The sequence below is a fragment of the Sinohyriopsis cumingii genome, chromosome 2 (assembly GCF_028554795.1).
Source record: "Sinohyriopsis cumingii isolate HCF-2022 chromosome 2, ASM2855479v2, whole genome shotgun sequence".
In the NCBI taxonomy this organism is placed as follows: Eukaryota; Metazoa; Mollusca; class Bivalvia; order Unionida; family Unionidae; genus Sinohyriopsis; species Sinohyriopsis cumingii.
The window spans coordinates 162,944,095-162,966,307 of record NC_142962.1 but is presented as its reverse complement, the minus strand read 5'-3'; the positions used below and the strand labels follow the sequence as shown (position 1 = coordinate 162,966,307).

Sequence of the window (22,213 nt, the reverse complement as noted above, 5' to 3'; positions counted from 1 at the left end):
TGGGTTGTCCTGGTGAATATATCCATATAATACATTCAGCGTGTGGTTTGTCCTGGTCAGGATATCCATATAATACATTCCGTGTGTGTGTTGTCCTGGGCAGGATATCCATATAATACATTCAGTGTGGGGGTTGTCAGGATCAGGATATCCATATAATACATTCAGTGTGTCGGTTGTCCTGGAATGGATATCCATATAATACATTCAATGTGTGGGTTGTCCTGGTGAATATATCCATATCATACATTCAGCGTATGGTTTGTCCTGGTCAGGATATCCATATAATACATTCCGTGTGTGTGTTGTCCTGGAATGGATATCCATATAATACATTCAGTGTGGGGGCTTGTCAGGATCAGGATATCCATATAATACATTCAGTGTTTGGGTTGTCCTGGTCAGGACATCCATATAATACATTCAGCGTGTGGTTTGTCCTGGTCAGGATATCCATATAATATATTCTGTGTGTGTGTTGTCCTGGGCAGGATATCCATATAATACATTCAGTGTGGGGGTTGTCAGGATCAGGATATCCATATAATGCATTTATTGCGGGTGTTGCCATGGTCAGGATATCCATATAATACATTAAGTGTGCAGGTTGTCCTGGTCTAGATATCCATATAATACATACAGTGTTTGGGTTGTCCTGGTCAGGATATCCATAAAATACATTCAGTGTGTGGGTTGTCCTGGTCAGGATATCCATATAATACATTCAGATTGTGGGTTGTCCTTGCCTGGATATCCATATAATACATTCAGTGTGTGGGTTGTCCTGGTCAGGATATCCATATAATACATTGTGTGTGGGTTGTTCTGGCCTGGATATCCATATAATACATTCAGTGTGTGGGTTGTCCTGGTTGGGATATCCATATAAAACATTCAATGTGTGGGTTGTCCTGGTCAGGATATCCATATAATACATTCAGTGTGTGGGTTGTCCTGGTCGGGATATCCATATAAAACATTCAATGTGTGGGTTGTCCTGGTCAGGATATCCATATAATACATTCAGTGTGTGGGTTGTCCTGGAATGGATATCCATATAATACATTCAGTGAGTGGGTTGTCCTGGTCGGGATATCCATATAATACATTCCAGGGATGGTCCTGGCTTTTAAAAAGCTGTCGCCAAAAAAATCGCCAACCTCAATATTCTGTAGCCAATTTTCAAAAAGTGTCGCCAGAACAAGTAGTGTACATTTTTTTCAAGTGTTAATTTAGTCTATTAATATAACAGGCAATGAAAATTACAAAAGATGGGTTAGTTAATACTCTAATTACAACAAGCATTAACAAATTGTTACAAAGTGTTACATGAAGATCCGTTGTGATTTTAGGGCTGCCCACTTGTTGAATGCAGTTTCAAAGTCTAATTTTTCACATCTGTACATGCTGATTCTTATTAAATTCTCGACAGATGAGATGCAGAGTTTATTTCTGATGTCAGTTTTTATGAGGTTCATCTTACTGAATCCATGTTCACAGTCTACAGTGCTGACAGGTGACACCAGTAGTCTCTCAGCAGCACTCCCCCATGGCTAGCTTCACAAAGCTTGTAGTGAATTGCTTCCTAAATCCCAAGAATGATCACTGAATGCTGTTTAAATTTTCTCGACAAGCAAAATAGGATCTCCATTCCCACGAATGAAACTTACACGAGTCAACACCTGGCAATATTGGACCGTATATATAAGCATAAATTCACACCCAATTTAGGGATTCTTTCACTCCTGTATTTTGAGAAATAAATAATTATTATTAATTATGCAAAACTGTTTTTTTTTTTTTTGCTATTTCTTGTTGCAGAGTTTAAGTCTCTGCAGCCGTAACACGGACTGGTGGCAATAGGAAAAGATCAATAAGTAAAATGCTGTACTGGCAACAGATATAATTGTGATTGAGATTTTTTCCATTTGCTTTGCATTTATACTCAGTAGTCGGTACTTCAAAGGTTATCAATTTTCTATGAAGGTTCAACAAAACTACTGTATTGGTATATGTAAAAAAAAAAAAAACAGCAGAAGGATTAGCCATTAAATTAATTGTATCTGTTCTATTCGTGTCTTCAGAAGTCGGTCAGTTGTAGGTATAGTTCGGTAGCATGATTGACTGTAACAAAGCATACAGTACTCCGCTCAGATGTCAGCATAAGCAGCACTGTAAAGATGGGGTTGTCAATACGAACAAAGGATCGTTTGTGTAACAGATTGATTCCAATGCATTGCTTAGTCAAGTTTGTGGCTTCCTTTCATTCTCCCTTTTAATTTATCCAGTCCAAATCCATGATTGTATGTACAAATTAAATAACCAAAAAGTCTGTCACCAAAAAAATCGCCAGATGGGATATTTTTGTCGTCAATAAGGAAAAAAAATCACAATTTGCGACATTGGCGAAGCCCAGGACGATCCCTGCGTTCAGTGTGTGGGTTGTCTTGGTCTAGATATCCATATAATACATTCAGTGTGTGGGTTGTCCTGATCAGGATATCCATATAATACATTCAGCATGTGGGTTGTCCTGGCCTGGATATCCATATAATACATTCAGTGTGTGGGTTGTCCTGGAATGGATATCCATATAATACATTCAGTGTGTGGGTTGTCCTGGCCTGGATATCCATATAATACATTCAGTGTGTGGGTTGTCCTGGTCGGGATATCCATATAATACATTCAGTGTGGGGGTTGTCCCGGTTGGGATATCCATATAATACATTCAGTGTGTGGATTGTCTTGGTCTAGATATCCATATAATACATTCAGTGCGTGGGTTGTCCTGATCAGGATATCCATATAATACATTCAGCATGTGGGTTGTCCTGGCCTGGATATCCATATAATACATTCAGTGTGGGGGTTGTCCTGGTCAGGATATTCATATAATACATTCAGTGTGTGGGTTGTCCTGGCCTATATATCCATATAATACATTCAGTTTGTGGGTTGTCCTGGTCGGGATATCCATATAATACATTCAGTGTGGGCGTTGTCCTGGTTGGGATATCCATAAAATACATTCAGTGTGTGGGTTTTCCTGGTTGGAATATCCATATAATACATTCAGTGTGTGGGTTGTCCTGGTCAGGATATCCATATAATACATTCCAATGATATCCATATAATACATTCAGTGTGTGGGTTGTCAGGATCAGGATATCCATATAATACATTCAGTGTGTGGGTTGTCAGGATCAGGATATCCATATAATACATTCAGTGTGTGGGTTGTCCTGGTCAGGATATCCATATAATACATTCAGTGTGTGTGTTGTCCTGGGCAGGATATCCATATAATACATTCAGTGTGGGGGTTGTCAGGATCAGGATATCCATATGACACATTATGTGTGTGGGTTGTCAGGATCAGGATATCCATATAATACATTCATTGCGGGTGTTGCCATGGTCAGGATATCCATATAATACATTCAGTGTGTGGGTTGTCCTGGTTGGGATATCCATATAATTCATTCAGTGTGTGGGTTGTCCTGGTCGGGATATCCATATAATACATTCAGTGTGTGGGTTGTCCTGGTCAGGATATCCATATAATACATTCAGTGTGTGGGTTGTCCTGGTCAGGATATCCATATAATACATTCAGTGTGTGGGTTGTTCTGGCCTGGATATCCATATAATACATTCAGTGTGTGGGTTGTCCTGGTCGGGATATCCATATAAAACATTCAATGTGTGGGTTGTCCTGGTCAGGATATCCATATAATACATTCAGTGTGTGGGTTGTCCTGGTTGGGATATCCATATAATACATTCAGTGTGTGGGTTGTCTTGGTTTAGATATCATTATAATACATTCAGTGTGTGGGTTGTCCTGATCAGGATATCCATATAATACATTCAGTGTGTGGGTTGTCCTGGTCAGGATATCCATATAAATACATTCAGTGTGTGGGTTGTCCTGGTCGGTATATCCATATAATACATTCAGTGTGTGGGTTGTCCTGGTCAGGATATCCATATAAATACATTCAGTGTGTGGGTTGTCCTGGTCAGTATATCCATATAATACATTCAGTGTGTGGGTTGTCCTGGTCAGTATATCCATATAATACATTCAGTGTGTGGGTTGTCCTGGTCAGGATATCCATATAATACATTCAGTGTGTGGGTTGTCCTGGCTTGGATATCCATATAGTACAATCAGTGTGTGGGTTGTCCTGGTCAGGATATCCATATAATACATTCAGTGTGTGGGTTGTCCTGTTCGGGATATCCATATAATACATTCAGTGCATGGGTTGTCAGGATCAGGATATCCATATAATACATTCAGTGTGTGGGTTTTCCTGTTCAATATATCCAAATAATACATTCAGTGTGTGGGTTGTCCTGGTTGGGATATCCATATAATTCATTCAGTGTGTGGGTTGTCCTGGTCGGGATATCCATATAATACATTCAGTGTGGGGGTTGTCACGATCAGGATATCCATATAATACATTCAGTGTGTGGGTTGTCCTGGAATGGATATCCATATAATAGATTCAGTGTGTGGGTTGTCCTGGTCTAGATATCCATATAATACATTCAGTATGTGGGTTGTCCTGGTCAGGATATCCATATAATACATTCAGTGTGTGGGTTGTCCTGGAATGGATATCCATATAATACATTCAGTGTGTGGGTTGTCCTGGTCAATATGTCCATATAATACATTCAGTGTGTGGGTTGTCCTGGAATGGATATCCATATAATACAGTCAGTGTGTGGGTTGTCCTGGTGAATATATCCATATAATACATTCAGATTGTGGGTTGTCCTGGTCAGAATATCCATATAATACATTCAGTGTGTGGGTTGTCCTGGAATGGATATCCATATAATACATTCAGTGTGTGGGTTGTCCTGGTCAGAATATCCATATAATACATTCAGTGCATGGGTTGTCCTGGTCAATATATCCATATAATTCATTCAGTGTGTGGGTTGCCCTGGTCGGGATATCCATATAATACATTCAGTGTGTGGGTTGTCCTGGTCGGTATATCCATATAATACATTCAGTGTGTGGGTTGTCCTGGTCAGGATATCCATATCATACATTCAGTGTGTGGGTTGTCCTGGTCGGGATATCCATATAATACATTCAGTGTGTGGGTTGTCCTGGTCAGGATATCCATATAATACATTCAGTGTGTGGGTTGTCCTGGTCAGGATATCCATATAATGCATTCCTATGATATCCAAATAATACATTCCTATGATATCCATATAATACATTCCTATGATATCCATATAATACATTCCTAGAGGCATATACAAGGTATGACCATTGTCTCTGTCACATTACACACCCATGTTGGTAAGCCTGAATTAATGGCTTGCCATATCCACAGGATGTAGCCATCAACTGGTATGGATGGCTTGTCAAAATAAAAAACAATCAGTATTGGTCTTGGGCTTATGAATAGCAGTGTAGACTGCCATACTGTAATGAAAATATTAGGTGGATTGATGGACCTGTCAATAAGATGCTTGGTAACATTAACATTTCATAACTCAACTTGACGAGGCATAGGATGATATCCAATGGAAGCCATATGGTCACTGAATGGTGAAGATTAAAAGTGAGATGGCTAGAAGGTATGGTCATCAGCAAATACAGGATCAAAACTGATCTGCAGCTAGACAGTATGAATCAAAAGCCAGACAGTATGAATCAAAAGCCAGATGGCCAGACAGTATGGTCTGATGCTGATTACAGTATTAAAACTGAGATGTGACTTGAAAGCAAGGCTCATTCAAGCCGTTTACAAATCCCATGAGCCCAGACTTGCAGGCCCAAAGGACATGCTCAGACATGTGAGTGGACTTTTGACACTTGGGCTGCCTAGAATTGGGTGGAAACTCCCCAAAAGAATCAAAATTTTGACTAAAATGGAGGAAGGGGACAAATTGGCCAGATCTAACCAACTCTGTTGTACTAAATGTTACACCTGTAACTCCAAAGAGGGTGAAGATGATAGAGAAGTCACAGGCTTCTCTATTCCATGTAATGGCATCCCCACCAGGCTGGAGAAAGACTCAGTATAAGGTGAATGTTCAAAATATAGTACTCTCTTTCCTTATCACTCCCTGTTTCTTGCAGATTTGCTTAAAATGGCTGACTGCATATTCCCCAACCAACTAACACATGTACTACATACAACTGACAATGTACAGTTTGTACATGCAAGACGCCTTTCATGAGACTTTTTGCTGGCTTTGCATTCTTGCATTTAGCTTATAATGATGTAGTAAATTCTGAAATGATAAGAAAATAAAGAAATGCATAGTTAACTGTGGTCCAAATGTCATTGGTTATAATAAATAGTGAATGTTAACATGATCTTAAAATGTTCTTTCACAACATAGCTGTATAGAGCCATGCAGTCAGAGACTGAAGAAAATTAAGTCTGAATAGGTAAAAACACCTGTAAAATAATCCTTAATAATCTGAAATAACAAAATCCTCAAAGAATGGAATGAAAAGTAGCAAAAATTTCTAATGCATTTTGGGTGGCAAACTGAATGATGTACCCAGTTCAAAACTAGTGCTGCCAGTAGGCAACAAGAGGAGGTAATGAGCAAGTTATTGCCCTTTGTCTATATAACAGAGACAAAAAACAAATTTCCATTTTTGGGAGGGCTGGTTTGGGAGGTAGTAGGGCTTATATTTCTAATGTTAATGTATTCGAAGGAGATATGTATTGGAATACATTTAGCAGTTAAATGGCTTACATACCATATTTAGTAGCTTATGACCAAGTATACTGGACTGCATACCATATTTAGTAGTTTATGACCAAGTATACTGGACTGCATACCATATTTAGTAGTTTATGACCAAGTATACTGGACTGCCAAGTATACTGGACTGCATACCATATTTAGTAGTTTATGGCCAAGTATACTGGACTGCATACCATATTTAGTAGTTTATGACCAAGTATACTGGACTGCATACCACATTTAGTAGTTTATGACCAAGTATACTGGACTGCATACCATATTTAGTAGTTTATGACCAAGTATACTGGACTGCATACCATATTTAGTAGTTTATGACCAAGTATACTGGACTGCATACCACATTTAGTAGTTTATGACCAAGTATACTGGACTGCATACCACATTTAGTAGTTTATGACCAAGTATACTGGACTGCATACCATATTTAGTAGTTTATGACCAAGTATACTGGACTGCATACCATATTTAGTAGTTTATGACTAAGTATACTGGACTGCATACCACATTTAGTAGTTTATGACCAAGTATACTGGACTGCATACCACATTTAGTAGTTTATGACCAAGTATACTGGACTGCATACCACATTTAGTAGTTTATGACCAAGTATACTGGACTGCATACCATATTTAGTAGTTTATGACCAAGTATACTGGACTGCATACCATATTTAGTAGTTTATGACCAAGTATACTGGACTGCATACCATATTTAGCAGTTATATGGTCAAATGTACTGAAATACAACATTTTGCAGTTAAATGGCCAAATATATTGGAATACATATGGTATTTAGCAACTAAATAAACAAATGCATGACTCAGCTGGAATTCTAACCTGCAATCTCCTGCATCAGAGGCAGATACTCTAACCACTTAGGCTACAGGATTGGTCCAAATATAGATTGGAATGAAGACCATCTTTAGAAGTTACACGGCAAAATGTACTGTGAATACATGCAGCATTTAGCAGTTATATGGCCAAATGTATTGTAATACATACAGCATTTAGCAGTTACATGGCAACATTGTATAGTGATACCATATTTAGCAGTTACATAGCAACAATGTATTGTAATACTATATTTAGCAGTTACATGGCAACAATATATTGTAATACTATATTTAGCAGTTATATGGCAAAAGTGTATTGTAATACTATATTAAGCAGTTACATGGCATCAATGTATAGTAATACATACAGCATTGAGCAGTTGCATGGCCAAATGTATTATAATACCTCATTTAGCAGTTACATGGCAACAATGTATATTGATACCATATTTAGCAGTTACATGGCAACAATGTATTGTAATATTATATTTAGCAGTTACATGGCAACAATGTATTTGTAATAACTCATTTGTCAGTAACATGGCAATGAAGTATTGGAAAATATAGTGCATTTAAGGGTTACATGGCCAAATATCTTGTAATACATAATATATTTAACAGTAATGTAAGTACTCGAATACATGCCATATTGAGCAGTAATGGTGAAATATATTGGGATAAATATATTTAGCAGTCACATTATCAGGTCTATTGAAATGCATACTATATTTATCAGCTATATTGCCAATGCTTTTGGATACATACCACATTTATAAGTTTTATGGCTAAATGTATCAGGATACATACCACATTTAGGAATAGTATGGCTAAATGCATCAGGGTACATACCACATTTAGGAGATTTATGGCTAAATCCATCAGGGTACATACCACATTTAGGAGTTTTATGGCTAAATGTATCAGGATACATACCACATTTAGGAATAGTATGGCTAAATGCATCAGGGTACATACCACATTTAGGAGATTTATGGCTAAATCCATCAGGGTACATACCACATTTATAAGTTTTATGGCTAAATGTATCACAGGGTTCATACTGAACTATGAATGATAAATTCAAAGACTTCTCCCAAACTTTCAAAGACCACACACGGAGATTTCCAAGACCTATTTTTGCTAACATTGTGTATACAGGTTATATGAGAAAACAGCGAATGCCAAATACTACAGTATTGTTTATAATTAATTTCCTAAAATAGCATTATAATGATCTGGAAGATAGGTTAATATTTGTTATTTTTTCAGAAATATGTAATATACGTGTCAGATTTAATACAAAATAAATTGTTTTCTTAACAGACATCAGCACCGCTTTAAATGCATTATTATATTTGCTTTTTTTTCTCTTCAATCATTTTGGAAAGAGATGCCACCACTGTCATCTTTTCCTCTGCTCTTCTCCTAAGAGCATTTGACTCTGTGACAAGCACAATGAGTCCTTTTAACTCTGCCTCTTCTGCTTTCTGTACAGAGGAAGAATGTATAGTCAGACTATAGATACACAAATCAATTTCGGCAATGTGATTTAAAAATTTTATTTTTTAATACCACTGGGGAAAAAGGTCGAGGGTCGGCAATGAGAAACGGGGACATTCTGTCAACTGGAAACACATTTTTTCATTCTTTTTTTTTTTTATTTGAATATATCAAATGACTTGACTTCCTACAGTTAAAGCTTCACAGCACACGTTATCGCCATTTTTTTTTTACTCGCAATTCAAGAACAAAAACTTTTGCTTAACTCTACTATAGTGTACGCATGCGCACTTTGAAACTGTTTATCCGTGAATTGAATTTATTACAGTGGATGTTTCTATATTAAACCAAGGAACATTATTATGTAGAACAAAATTTTCGAAAATGATTTTTGTCCCTCAAACGTGTTAAATAAACCGACGGTATAAATTTAAACGGGCCCTCTTTTGCCATATCTCCCAAATCATCAAACTAAACAATATCTTATTTTATACCCGAAAAGTAATGAGTTACCATTATTTTGCCCAAAACTACCAATAGCTTATACTTCTGCATCTTTGTTCCACTAAATGAACAGTATGTAGTTGCTAATTTGCAACTTACCTTTGGCATGACTTGTAGGACTCCTTCTCCCATTGAAGCCAAGTTGATCGTCTTTTTACACAATGTACCCAACGCCTTTCGTTTACATAATTTATCCTTTTGCAGCCATTCCTTGTATTTCTCTTGTTCAAGCCAGATATCGTTGAAAGAGCAAAGACCTGGCATTTTTAAACACTGAAGATGTAAATCGACTTAACAAATTTTGAATCCTTGAGCGTAATACTTTCGCGCACTTTCTACGTAGAGTGAATTAGTGTAATAAACATTTTGATTGGCCAAAGCTGATGGACTCGTCCAATCAAATTGAACGATTCGTCAAAAGAAAGAAGCCAGGAAAACCAGCTACATCCGAAGCTAACGACCTTAGGTAATTTTATTTGTGACTTCCTTTGACGAAGTGTGTATCCGTCTTGCTTTGATGAAGAGTACATATGTTATTGAAGTCGCTGCCGAGGCCAACTTCGGATGGCCAAACAAAGCCTCTTTTGTTATTGCGGCGGCAATGAAACTGAATGGGTCATCAAAAGAATGAAACCAGGATAACTAGATTACATCCGAATCTAACAACCTCAAATAATTTTATTTGTGATTCTGGAAAGAAATTACAAATTTTTTAGGTTTATTTCAATTTTCAAAGCCTTTTAAAGACCTCAGGGTAATATGCTCGATTTTCCCAAACTTTCAAGGCCTTGAAAATGCTACCTCATTTTTCCCAAACTCTCAAAGACCTTCAAAGACCGTACGAACCCTGTATCAGGATACATAGCACATTTAGGAATAGTATGGCTAAATGCATCAGGGTACATACCACATTTAGGAGATTTATGGCTAAATCCATCAGGGTACATACCACATTTAGGAGTTTTATGGCTAAATGTATCAGGATACATACCACATTTAGGAGTATATTGCCTAAGTACATGAGGATACATACCACATTTAGGAGATTTATGGCTAAATACATGAGGATACATACCACATTTAGGAGATTTATGCCTAAATACATGAGGATACATACCACATTTGGGAGATTTATGCCAAAATACATGAGGATACATACCACATTTAGGAGATTTATGGCTAAATACATGAGGATACATACCATATTTAGTAGTTTTATGGCTAAATACATCAGGATACATACCACATTTAGGAGTTTTATGGCTAAATGCATCAGGATACATACCACATTTAGGAGTTTTATGGCTAAATCCATCAAGATAAATACATTTAGGAGATTTAGGGCTAAATCCATCAGGATACATACCACATTTAGGAGTTTTATGGCTAAATGTATCAGGATACATACCCCATTTAGGAGTATATTGCCTAAATACATGAGGATACGTACCACATTAGGAGATTTATGCCTAAATACATGAGGATACATACCACATTTAGGAGTTTTATGGCTAAATACATCAGGATACACACCACATGTAGGAGATTTATGGCTAAATACATGAGGATACATACCACATTTAGGAGCTTTATGGCTAAATGCATCAGGATACATACCACATTTAGGAGTTTTATGGCTAAATCCATCAAGATAAATACATTTAGGAGATTTAGGGCTAAATCCATCAGGATACATACCACATGTAGGAGATTTAGGGCTTAATGCATCAGGGTACATACCACATTTAGTGCTCTGTAGATGGATGGAATCATGATTAAAAGAGCATGGATACAACCCACAGGAGCAAAGAACAAAAAATAGACAAAGTTAGCATGGTTGAAATGACCACAACAAATGTTGATCCAGGGGCAGTGATGGTCCATCTTCATTACGCATCTGGAATGCAATAAAATTATGCTATAATATTCTCAAATAATAATAATAATAATAATAACAAACATATGCAATTGAAGTTCCCTAGCTAGTATGACAGGATTACCTGGTTCTACTCCAATCAGTCAAAACAAGCAATTTTCTATGATGACAATATTTACCAGGGATGTGTGTGTGCTAATATATATATATATATATATAGGGTTTAATGGCACATCATTACCATACTAGTAATACTATATTATTACAAGGAAAAGTTCTAAATATTGTTGTTATGATAAGAAATGCAATGTGGTTTAAAAAAACATCAAACTGTGAGAGATGCCTTTCAAGTTTCCCCCATTTTGATCACTATCTATGCAGTACTGTAATAGCTGAGACAATGAAACTTGTTTCTAACTGAAATGTTTACATATGGAAAAGATAGAAATACTGTTTGGAAAAGGCGTGGTTTGCTGTCATTGGTGTTCTTTTAGCAGAGTTTATGTTTTGATAGGGGTAACACTGAAATAAACTGACTACTTCTTTTTCTAAAAGTAGTGGAATTAAGTTCCATGCAAAAGGTTGTTGGCATCTTGTTTGATTTATATCTTAGAACTGATGTGAAGTGTTAGCATGGAATAATGTAACCAATCAACCCACATAGACTTAACAATTTTAGGAACAATATTATTTCTAAAATCCATTACTGAACTTTGTGTACATCATTGTGTTATATCCATGTTAGAACATTATATGCATGATTTCATATGCATTATAGATAAACTTCTCATAAACATAATCAAGTTTAGTGTTTTCACTATATCCAATCCAAGAGATCAGCCAAGGCTTAATGGTATGAAACCCAATGAAACTGCAGCTTACACATACAAATGCTATGCCTGCTTTATAGTCAATACTGGAGTGTTCAAGCTTCAAACACACAACTGACAACTAGCTGAGCAGATTGCATCACTCTATGTGTTTCTTTTAAACAGTCTAATGTATTGAACATTTGGATAATTTAATGATCAAACATAATTAAAATTAGCTGAGCAGATCCATTTATTTAGACTCAATTTTGGAATTTAAAACATTCTAATGATATTTATAAGTGATTTAGGTTACAAAATCTGTGTAGTTCTTATCATCAAATGTAAATGATAATTTTTGGGAGTGATTTTAATAATGATTTAAATCAAACAAACCTATCACATCTGGTTTCAATATTGTTACAATATGTTTAAGTTTAATGGTAATGTCTGAATACAATTTCTTCAGTACTGTTAAAATATGTTTAAATTTATCATGCATGCCTAAAGACATTTCTAATAATTTATTTTCAATACTTTTCTGCTTCCTGAATATTCAGGCTAGCTAGGTTTCTGGTTTAGTATTCAAACATCAAGTCAAAAGTAAAGTTCTTCATTTTTGTGTGCTATAGGAATAAGGCAGCCTTTTCAATTCATATCCTCCAAGTTTCTCCATTTAAAAATACATCATGAAATTACACGGATAATGTATAGCTTACCTGTTACACTTTCGGCAGTGGTGAGAACGTGGAGATTTGTAGCCCTCACACAGGTCACAGTATTGGAGATATTTGGCTTCTGATGGCTCTGCCTGAAAGAAAATCGAACAGATTTGAGCTTTATTATTAAAACAATGTAACAGATTTGGGCTTTATTATTAAAACAATGTAACAGATTTGAGCTTTATTATTAAAACAATAGATTTGAGCTTTATTATTAAAACAATGTAACAAATTTGAGCTTTATTATTAAAACAATGTAACAGATTTGGGCTTTATTATTAAAACAATGTAACAGATTTGGGCTTTATTATTAAAGCAATGTAACATTTCATATGACCTACAAGACTTACTGACCCACCAGAATCAACTTACATAATAAAAGTACAAATTTTGTCTCAATTTTATCTCAACTTCTGAATCTAACTGAAAACAACTCAAATAGACATTTTTTTTTATTAGTGAGCCTGAGATGAATCAAACAATAAACTGTGTTGATGTAAGTAGATTTATTTAAAGTATGTTATGGTGTGTTATGTTGTGTTGGAGTTGGTGTAAGTAGATTTATTTAAAGCATGTTATGGTGTGTTATGTTGTGTTGGAGTTGGCGTAAGTAGATTTATTTAAAGGATGTTATGGTGTGTTATGTTGTGTTGGAGTTGGCGTAAGTAGATTTATTTAAAGCATGTTATGGTGCATTATGTTATGTTGTGTTGGAGTTGGTGTAAGTAGATTTATTTAAAGCATGTTATGGTGCGTTATGCCATGTTGGAGTTGGTGTAAGTAGATTTATTTAAAGCATGTTATGGTGTGTTATGTTGTGTTGGAGTTGGCATAAGTAGATTTATTTAAAGCATGTTATGGTGCGTTATGCCATGTTGGAGTTGGTGTAAGTAGATTTATTTAAAGCATGTTATGGTGTGTTATGTTGTGTTGGAGTTGGCATAAGTAGATTTATTTAAAGCATGTTATGGTGTGTTATGTTGGCAACATGATTAAGATGGCTGAAGTCACAGGGGGAGTATGCACCTTTTGGATGGGTTGGGAGGGGTGAAAATAAGTTTAATTATGCAATACTAGCATGTAGCTATGCTTTTTCCAATAAATAAAAACAAAAATTCATCCCTTTAATATGAATACATCCTCCAGTGGAGTGGAGGACTCGTGCACCTTTCATACCCATGTGCAGAACAACCATCTTTTTATAGATGACAATTACACCAAGACATTAGAACATGGTGAGGTGAGCATCTGACAATAGTGTTAGGTTGTTGTTGTTGCTGTAGGGTTTAATGCCATTTTCCAGCACAAGATGGGCTATACATGGTGGCCAGTATACTTGATGGAGGAAGAACCCGGGAAAACCACAGAATGAACCACAGACCCATGAGAAGCTACTGGCATGCTTTCTCACGCACATACATTGGCCAAGCCCAAGACTCGAACCCACACAGACAGAGGTGAGATGGCAGTGATCTATAATGGTGAGCGCTTTAGACCACTTGGGGCCCCCATAGTGTAAAGTAGGTATTGCAGGATTAAAATTAGTTTACTCCCCTCCCCACAAAAACATTACACTTAAACAGCTGATAGTTCTTTTTGATTATGCTAGTAATCCACAGTGAGATGGCGGTAGCCGCAATATCAATGGAGCCAGTAAGAGGATGGAAAAGATGTTTCTTATCCTTCCTCTTCCTACTGGTTGATAGACTTTGCAAAAAGTGCTCATAAACCATATTGGTTGATAGGCTTTGCAAAAAGTGCTCATAAACCATATTGGTTGATAGACTTTGTAAAGAGTGCTCATAAACCATATTGGTTGATAGACTTTGTAAAAAGTACTCATAAACCATATTGGTTGATAGACTTTGTAAAAAGTGCTCATAAACCATATTGGTTGATAGACTTTGTAAAAAGTGCTCATAAACCATATTGGTTGATAGACTTTGTAAAAAGTGCTCATAAACCATACTGGTTGATAGACTTTGTAAAGAGTGCTCATAAACCATATTGGTTGATAGACTTTGTAAAGAGTGCTCATAAACCATATTGGTTGATAGACTTTGTAAAAGGTGCTCATAAACCATATTGGTTGATAGACTTTGTAAAAAGTGTTCATTAACCATATTGGTTGATATCTCTAAAATGAGAACTTTATAATGAAGACATCTCTAAGCAAAAGCAGTGCAAGCACTTAAGTGATATATAAGAATCAAATGTATTAATTCATTCATTTCACATTGCCAAATCCTGTGAATTCTTCAGTTACAACTGGAGCAGAAGGCACATTCTCAATATGGATGTAACTGTAGGAAGGATGGGAGAGTGTATGTGTATTTTGATCAGGTAAGTATTCTTGAAGAAGCATATATAGAATTAGAACAAAACTGGTTTCTTCTTTAAATGTGGTATCCAATCATGATACCTTTGTTAAGAGATGGAGGGAGATACATCTGATTACCCAAGAGGAACCATCTCTGGTCCCCTAAGGTCTGTGAGAGAGCCTCTAGACAACCCAACTGGAAAATACACTAGAAAAGTTAAGAAACACTGACCTTGTGAAGCTGTCATATGACCCAAGAAGATAACTTTTTGCACCACCAAGTTGAGCCTTTTAGGATGAAAGACTTCTGAGATAAAAGCTGGAGAATTGTACTTAGATCTCTATACCATAGCACAAAAAATAACAATGAACAATTTTGCTCAATTTAATGTTGCAGCAACAATCCTAATTTTTTTAGTCTGGAAGTGAAGCAAATTCATTGGTGTGGGTTTATTTCTGATATGCAGAACCAGAGGTCTTGCTAGGATTTTACAATTAGATGTTCAGGACTCCTATTTTGGTAAATGTAGGAGTCCCATCAGCAAAAGTTGAAGTTCCCTCCAATAAGCATACTGGGCATACCTGAAGTGGCTAAATGTCCATCTTTGTCATTAAGCTTATGTTTCCAAAGTCTTTACACCACTGACATATAGCTCTTGTTTGTCCATTAAAATCAGACTGAATTTTGTCAAATCAAGGAGAGGCCTTCTTCCAAACACTAAGCCAGATATCAAACACTTTCTTACACTTGGCTACTGCTCCATGTAAACTATCAGTTCTAGCAACTTTAGTACTCTTCTGAATCTCATAAAAGTCTTTGTCAACTGCCCTTTAACCCCAAAATACTTAATATCCAAATTTGCAAATGGCAATTTGTTCAAGTCTTGATATGCCTTCATTTCAGGGTCACATGCACTACTTTTTTGGCTACACTAGGAAATGAACAAGATAATGAAAGCTAAAGTTGTTCACCTGATGTACTCTTATAATGACTACATGTACATCTCTGGCCCTTTCTGCCTCTGAATTTAGTCATAAATATCAGCACATTTTCCCACCAATCAGCAGCTAGTATAAGTCTTTGAACTTGCCACCCAGCTATTGCATTATGTTTTGATGTACTCTTATAATGACAACATGTACATCTGGGGGCCTTTCAGCCACTGAATTCTGCCGCTATAAATATTAGCACAGCTAAAATGATCAAATTGATCATCACATTTTCCCACTCAGCTGGTAGTTGAAGCAGGACTGGCAAGCCATTGAATCTGCAAAAGAGAGCTATTGCGTGCATATGAAGGACTCCTGTGTAAATGACTTTCTACAACCCAGAATTTTTTTTGCATCCAAATATGTGTAATTAAGTGTTTCCGAGACCTCTGAGAACATATAACCCACGTTATCCGGGGCAAAAACATTCGTGTTGATATGTCATCCTTTCCCCCTGTGATGAGTAAGATGATGCATGATATCCTTTCACACAATGGCTCCGGCTTCCATTAGTATCACTTAAGAATTCACACTGGGTCCTGTAGATGACTGAGAGATGAAGTATAGACAGGAATTAGTAACAAAGTCTAGCCTACTCCTGGCAACAAAAGTCCTGAGTGATACTGACCTAACTGCATCTTGAAGGGTCTACTATACATGTGCATTATCTAATACATTGTGGAGTGTACTACACAAAAATGTAAGTTGTCAAAATACAAGTTTATTTCAGACCAGTTGTCTTCATTTAATCAAAATTTCCATTGTATTTTTTCTTTCTCTTTGTAATCCTAATCACTGACCTTCCATTGTTTTTTTTTCTGTTTAATCATAGTCACTGATAACAGGTATCCGCTTAAAAATTTCCCTAGTATGCAAAATTTCAATTTATTTTCAGCCTCCTCCTTACTTATCTAAATATTTGCTTATATTGACAATATTACCTTGGTCTCGAGGATGATGAGACAAACAGATAGTACTGTATTATGAAAATGGTGACATTTGCTTGAAAATCAGCAAAAAGTATTGAAGTTAGCAAATTTTTTGGCGACAACCTTTTTAAAGCCAGGTAAAACCCTGACTATGAAGGCATTTCTTGATTGTGCCTGTCATTCATCAAAACAGTGAGAATCCAGGTCTTATATGAGAGCTAAATCAATGAAGTTCTTGACAGTGGTTCAAATGGTCTCTTCCTCAGTCATATTAGTACCCATGATATATTCCATCCAGGCAGGATCCAGCGTCACTGGATGTGTGTAATCAAAAATGGACAAATCTGATCTGTCTTTTGTGGATAATCAATATTATACAAATGTCTTTACTCACCTAAATTAGGTGGGTTGTTAAAGGTCAGTACCTTATGATGTGCCAATGTAGCTGTGGGGGGGGGAGACTAATTTCAATTATGCAATACTTACCCATGGCTATTGTACAGCATTATGCTTGTTCATGTCGAAATACCACCGTCTGTTTGATGTGAATATATCCTCCCACAAGTGGAAATTGTCAGGATGATGCAATCCAATAAGGCATCTAACTTTAAGGTCATTGTGTAAAATGAACATCTTTTTCACAGATGATTTTACCAGGACATCAGAGTTGGGTGGGAGGAGGGCATTTGGCAACAGTAATGGGTAAATATTGCATAACTAAAATTAGCTTTATCGACAACAAAAACAACTACATATTTTAACAGTACCATTATCCATCACTAATGTATAGCTGAGTTTGTCAGATAGGTAGGTAGGTTGATGATCTCTTGTTACAACTGATAACAGAGAGAAAACTGGAATGTACTTACCAATGAGAGAATATTTACATCTTTGGGCCACATATTGTGCCACAACAATAGGTCCCAGAGAAAAAAATCCCTGCACTTTGTTGAGCTAATGAGCGGAAGTAAACAAAGGAAATGCCAAAATTCCACCTTAATGACATTGTCCAAGGAAAAGTGATTAAGGTAGGCCCATGAGGTAGCAATGGCTCAAACCTCGTGGGCTTTTAGATTCATAATGAAGAAGTCTTGATCGGTAAGTGTCTGATACAAAATCTTAATTGTGATGACAACCCATCACGAGACAGTAGCAGCAGAAATCTCTACAGTTCCCTTAAGAGTCAGAAAAAGATGTTTCTTACCCTTCCTTTTTTCTTTAGATGCTTTTAAACAGAAACAGAATGCCCTAACTGGGCATAAGAGTCTATCCTGCTTATCCCCAGCACAGATTTGACTGAAATGGTGACTTCTGTAGGTAGTAGAGATACAGAAGGTAGCTGATTTTTTCCTAAAATCCCAGTTCACAAAGGGGAAAAACAGAATCATAATTTCCCTTAAACCAGAGATGGCATGTATCTATGTACAAGGCATAAATCTTGCTGCATCTTCTCGCAGATGCTAGAACAAGTAAAAACAATTCTGAGTGTGATGTATTGAAAGAAGGCCTCACTAACAAGGTTCATAGGGAGTTTTGGTCCAAGACCATCAGACACAAGAAAGATTCCCCCGGGCAGAAGATAACAAGAGACAGGTTTCTGTAGATCAAAACACCTAATAAGATTAGTAAGATATGCATTAGAACTGATACCCTGGGAGAAATTAAGTGTGCTGAAAATGGCAGCTCTGTAGCTCTGAGTATCATTGGTTCTAAAACACGAACAAATGGAAATCAGCAATTGAATTTACTGAGGACAGCTAGGATCAACATTCACCTACTTATGTTTAATGAACAGACCAAATGAAAAAAATGAGTTTACCAACAAAAACATATCAAGGACTCAGTTATACGATATTTCATGCATCATGCATTTTCATGCATTAAATGTTCTTTTACACAGATTTTGGGCATCCTTTAGAACCATATTCCTAAGAATTTCAAACATAACAGTGAGTTCATTTTTTTTTATTTATGCAAACTCAAATTACTGAGAAAACATTCTATTTGTAAATAATTTTTTAATTCTATCGGAATCATGCCCTGTTTAAGTCCAAATCGGAGACTTCCAATATGAATACACATACTTACTGGTTTCCATCCCAGTGGAACAAATCCTGGACCCTTGAATGCAGCAAGAAAGTAATTATACAATGTCAAGACCACCCAGCTTACAAATATCACCAGGTTCAAAAATCCTCCAGATTGTGATACAGGCCACCATCTCAAATCACACTTTATGGCCATGTTGGCGACGAAAAAGATGATAGACAGGGCAATGATCGGGCCCCAGTGAATAAGCTGTTTTATCTTCTTCAAAACAGTCATTTCTGTCGTTGTTGAAGAATTGCTGTATTAAGTTAAATAACTCTATTTCTACTACTTGTAAGTCTGCACCTTCTCGACACGAAGAAGTTTAAAGCAGACCCCCCAGATCCCTGCTCCTGTGCCCCAGACTCGAGTTAACGAAAGGGCGTACAAGTGATCCAAATAAATTTGTAAATACAGATACTATGTGGCATTAAGGAAAGCACGATTAAAAGATACACCAGAATATTTCTAACGTGAATCGATAGCATAGCAACATCAATTTAGACATGTCTGTTCGTAGCAGACACACCCGGAAGTATAAAAAGATCCTGGTTATCCAGAAGCTTTTCTCTGCAGATGGAGTTTGATGAATTAAATTCATACCCTGGGGTTATGTAGCCTGGGACTCTGAACTCCCATGATGCTCCGCACACGAAGCCAGGCATGCAGCACTAGTAATTAAAAAAAAAATAAAAAAAAAAATGCGTTGGCAATAAAGAAGTATTAATTTGCTATTTCCAATGAAATCAAGTAATAAATGAACTGAACAATTTATAAGCTGTGGCTATTTACCAATGTAAACATAGATATAATGCAAAATAGTATAAACAAATATATGCGTATGTTACCAAATATAGCTCAAATGCACATCGTTACTATCCAGTGTATCTGTAAGATTTCTGAATTCTTTAGCTGGTCTTTTCTATTAGGGGTATGCCATATGGAAAATCAGAATTTCTAAAACTAAATAGGTGTTTGGTGTTTTAAAGTGTTATTATTCCTTTTTATTCCATATAAACTTGTTAATTATTGTTATACCACGACTAGGTCTGTCCCGACTGCATTGGCGTCGAGAATATGAGGATAGGAAACTAAAAAGTAAAATGTTTTATTAACTAGTCAAGATCCACAAGGGACACTGCTGCCTTCAATCAAACAAAGTAATGAAATATATAAAACCTCTAAATGCGTCATGCATTTGATATATATTCAACTCGTCTTTCCAGATCACCGACATCTAGCCTCTGCCTGCATGGGTTCGAGTCCCAGGCTCGCACAGCTTCTGTATGTGAGAAAACTTGCCAGTAGGTTCCCGTGGGTGGGTGGTTCTTCCTCCATCAGCTATACTGGCAGCAATGTATAGTCTATCATGTACTGATAAACATGGCGTTAACCCCCCCCCCCCCCCGAAAAAAATAATAATATTATCTTCAGCTGATATAATGCAGATAAATTGTTAACATGAATTAAGGTGTTTATAAATGGGGAAAAAATATTGATAATACTAAAGAGACGTCTCTGTTGTATTGCATACTATGTACAATCAGTGACAAAAATTATTTTATCTTCAAGTTCAGTAGCAGTGCAGTGTTCGTGTAATGGCTTAGATAGCAGAGTCTCTATTCTTGGTTGCAGCTTATAAATATTTGGGCTAGAATGCGCCTTTTACTAAAGTAATTTATTCGTTCTGGACAAAGAATGCTGCTGTTCTTTGACTGTAATTGGGTTTCTTTTCGTATTTGTGACTGCCGCACATGCGTACAGCGGGGATCACGGTAACTCCATGACATTGTGGTTATTTCGCAGGTTTCTCTTACGAGTCGTACCTGCCCACTTTATTTAGGTATCACAACGAATCCGATAGAGAAAAATAAAATACGTCGGCTTTAGTGTGCATGTTTTTGTTCCCCAAGAGTACCTAACAGATGAGAAAATAAATCATCCTCCGAGATTGGTAGAGGCTTAGAGGCGGAACCTTATAGAGTGTGCTCTTCCACCGCAAGTAGTAAGTAGGGGCACCCTACGTACAATGGAAATTAGCATTACAGACCCCCCTGGGCAAATCTACGTACAATGGAAATTTAACATGGCGAAAAATCGTGGGCAAATCTACGTACAAGGGGAATTTAACATGGGAATAAATCGTGGGCCACTTTACGTACAAGGGGAATTTAACATGGGGAATAGAGTTTGGGCTTGTTTAGGGACAAGGGGAATTGAATATGGGATTTTTTTAATTTTTTTTTTAAAATTTTTTTAAAAAAAGAGGTAGGCAATTGAAAAGTCATTCTCTTTTCGAGAAATATGGCTGGCCCTGAAAAGGGCCTTTGGGTTTATGTTAATGTATCCATTAACATAAAGGGCACCGCATTGGTCTTCTTCTTGTCCTTAGGCTGCGTCTCACTGTTGGCCCGTAAATCAGCACTCTTTTGAGGCATCCTTGTCTTTCTACGTAGATCCTACGTATCCACAGACTGGTGTTTGTCCTGTGGACAACGGTCCACTTGGATCGGACATACATGAGTATGTCCGTCCGGAACATCATGGAAGACACAAACGTAGAAGACTGCACATCGGTCCACATCTTGAAGCGACGAGAACAGGTGAATCAATGCAGTGAACTGCTCTTATTTATAGGCAGAGGAAGGATTGAAACGGATTGAGTTTTTTTGACCAATCCGAACACGCGTTACAAAATTCAGTCAGCGCGCATCCAATCCGAAGAGAATAGTCTGTGACGTCAGTTGGTCTATATAGATTCGCTAGCGCTTGTGTGCAGTCAATCTATGCGACAGTGATTCAACCCGACGGAAATTCAGAAAACGATCCATTGGGGTGCACCAACAGGGGAGACCACCCAAGGGAACCCGGACTT

At 36.9% G+C, this 22,213-nt stretch overlaps 1 protein-coding gene across 1 annotated transcript in view; it reads right to left on the bottom strand.

Moving 5' to 3' along the window:
* Nucleotides 1–19,904, bottom strand: part of LOC149806229 (palmitoyltransferase ZDHHC6-like) — a 67,999-nt gene extending 48,095 nt beyond the window's left edge. Inside the window, exons 1-3 of the mRNA XM_089951182.1 lie at nucleotides 19,339–19,904; nucleotides 13,009–13,100; nucleotides 11,345–11,501 (exon numbers count right to left, since the gene is read on the bottom strand). Of these exons, the coding sequence (XP_089807308.1) occupies nucleotides 11,345–11,501; nucleotides 13,009–13,100; nucleotides 19,339–19,575 (486 nt within the window). The 5' untranslated portion in view covers nucleotides 19,576–19,904. The remainder of the gene's footprint in view (nucleotides 1–11,344; nucleotides 11,502–13,008; nucleotides 13,101–19,338) is intronic.
* Between the last annotated feature and the right edge of the window lie 2,309 nt (nucleotides 19,905–22,213).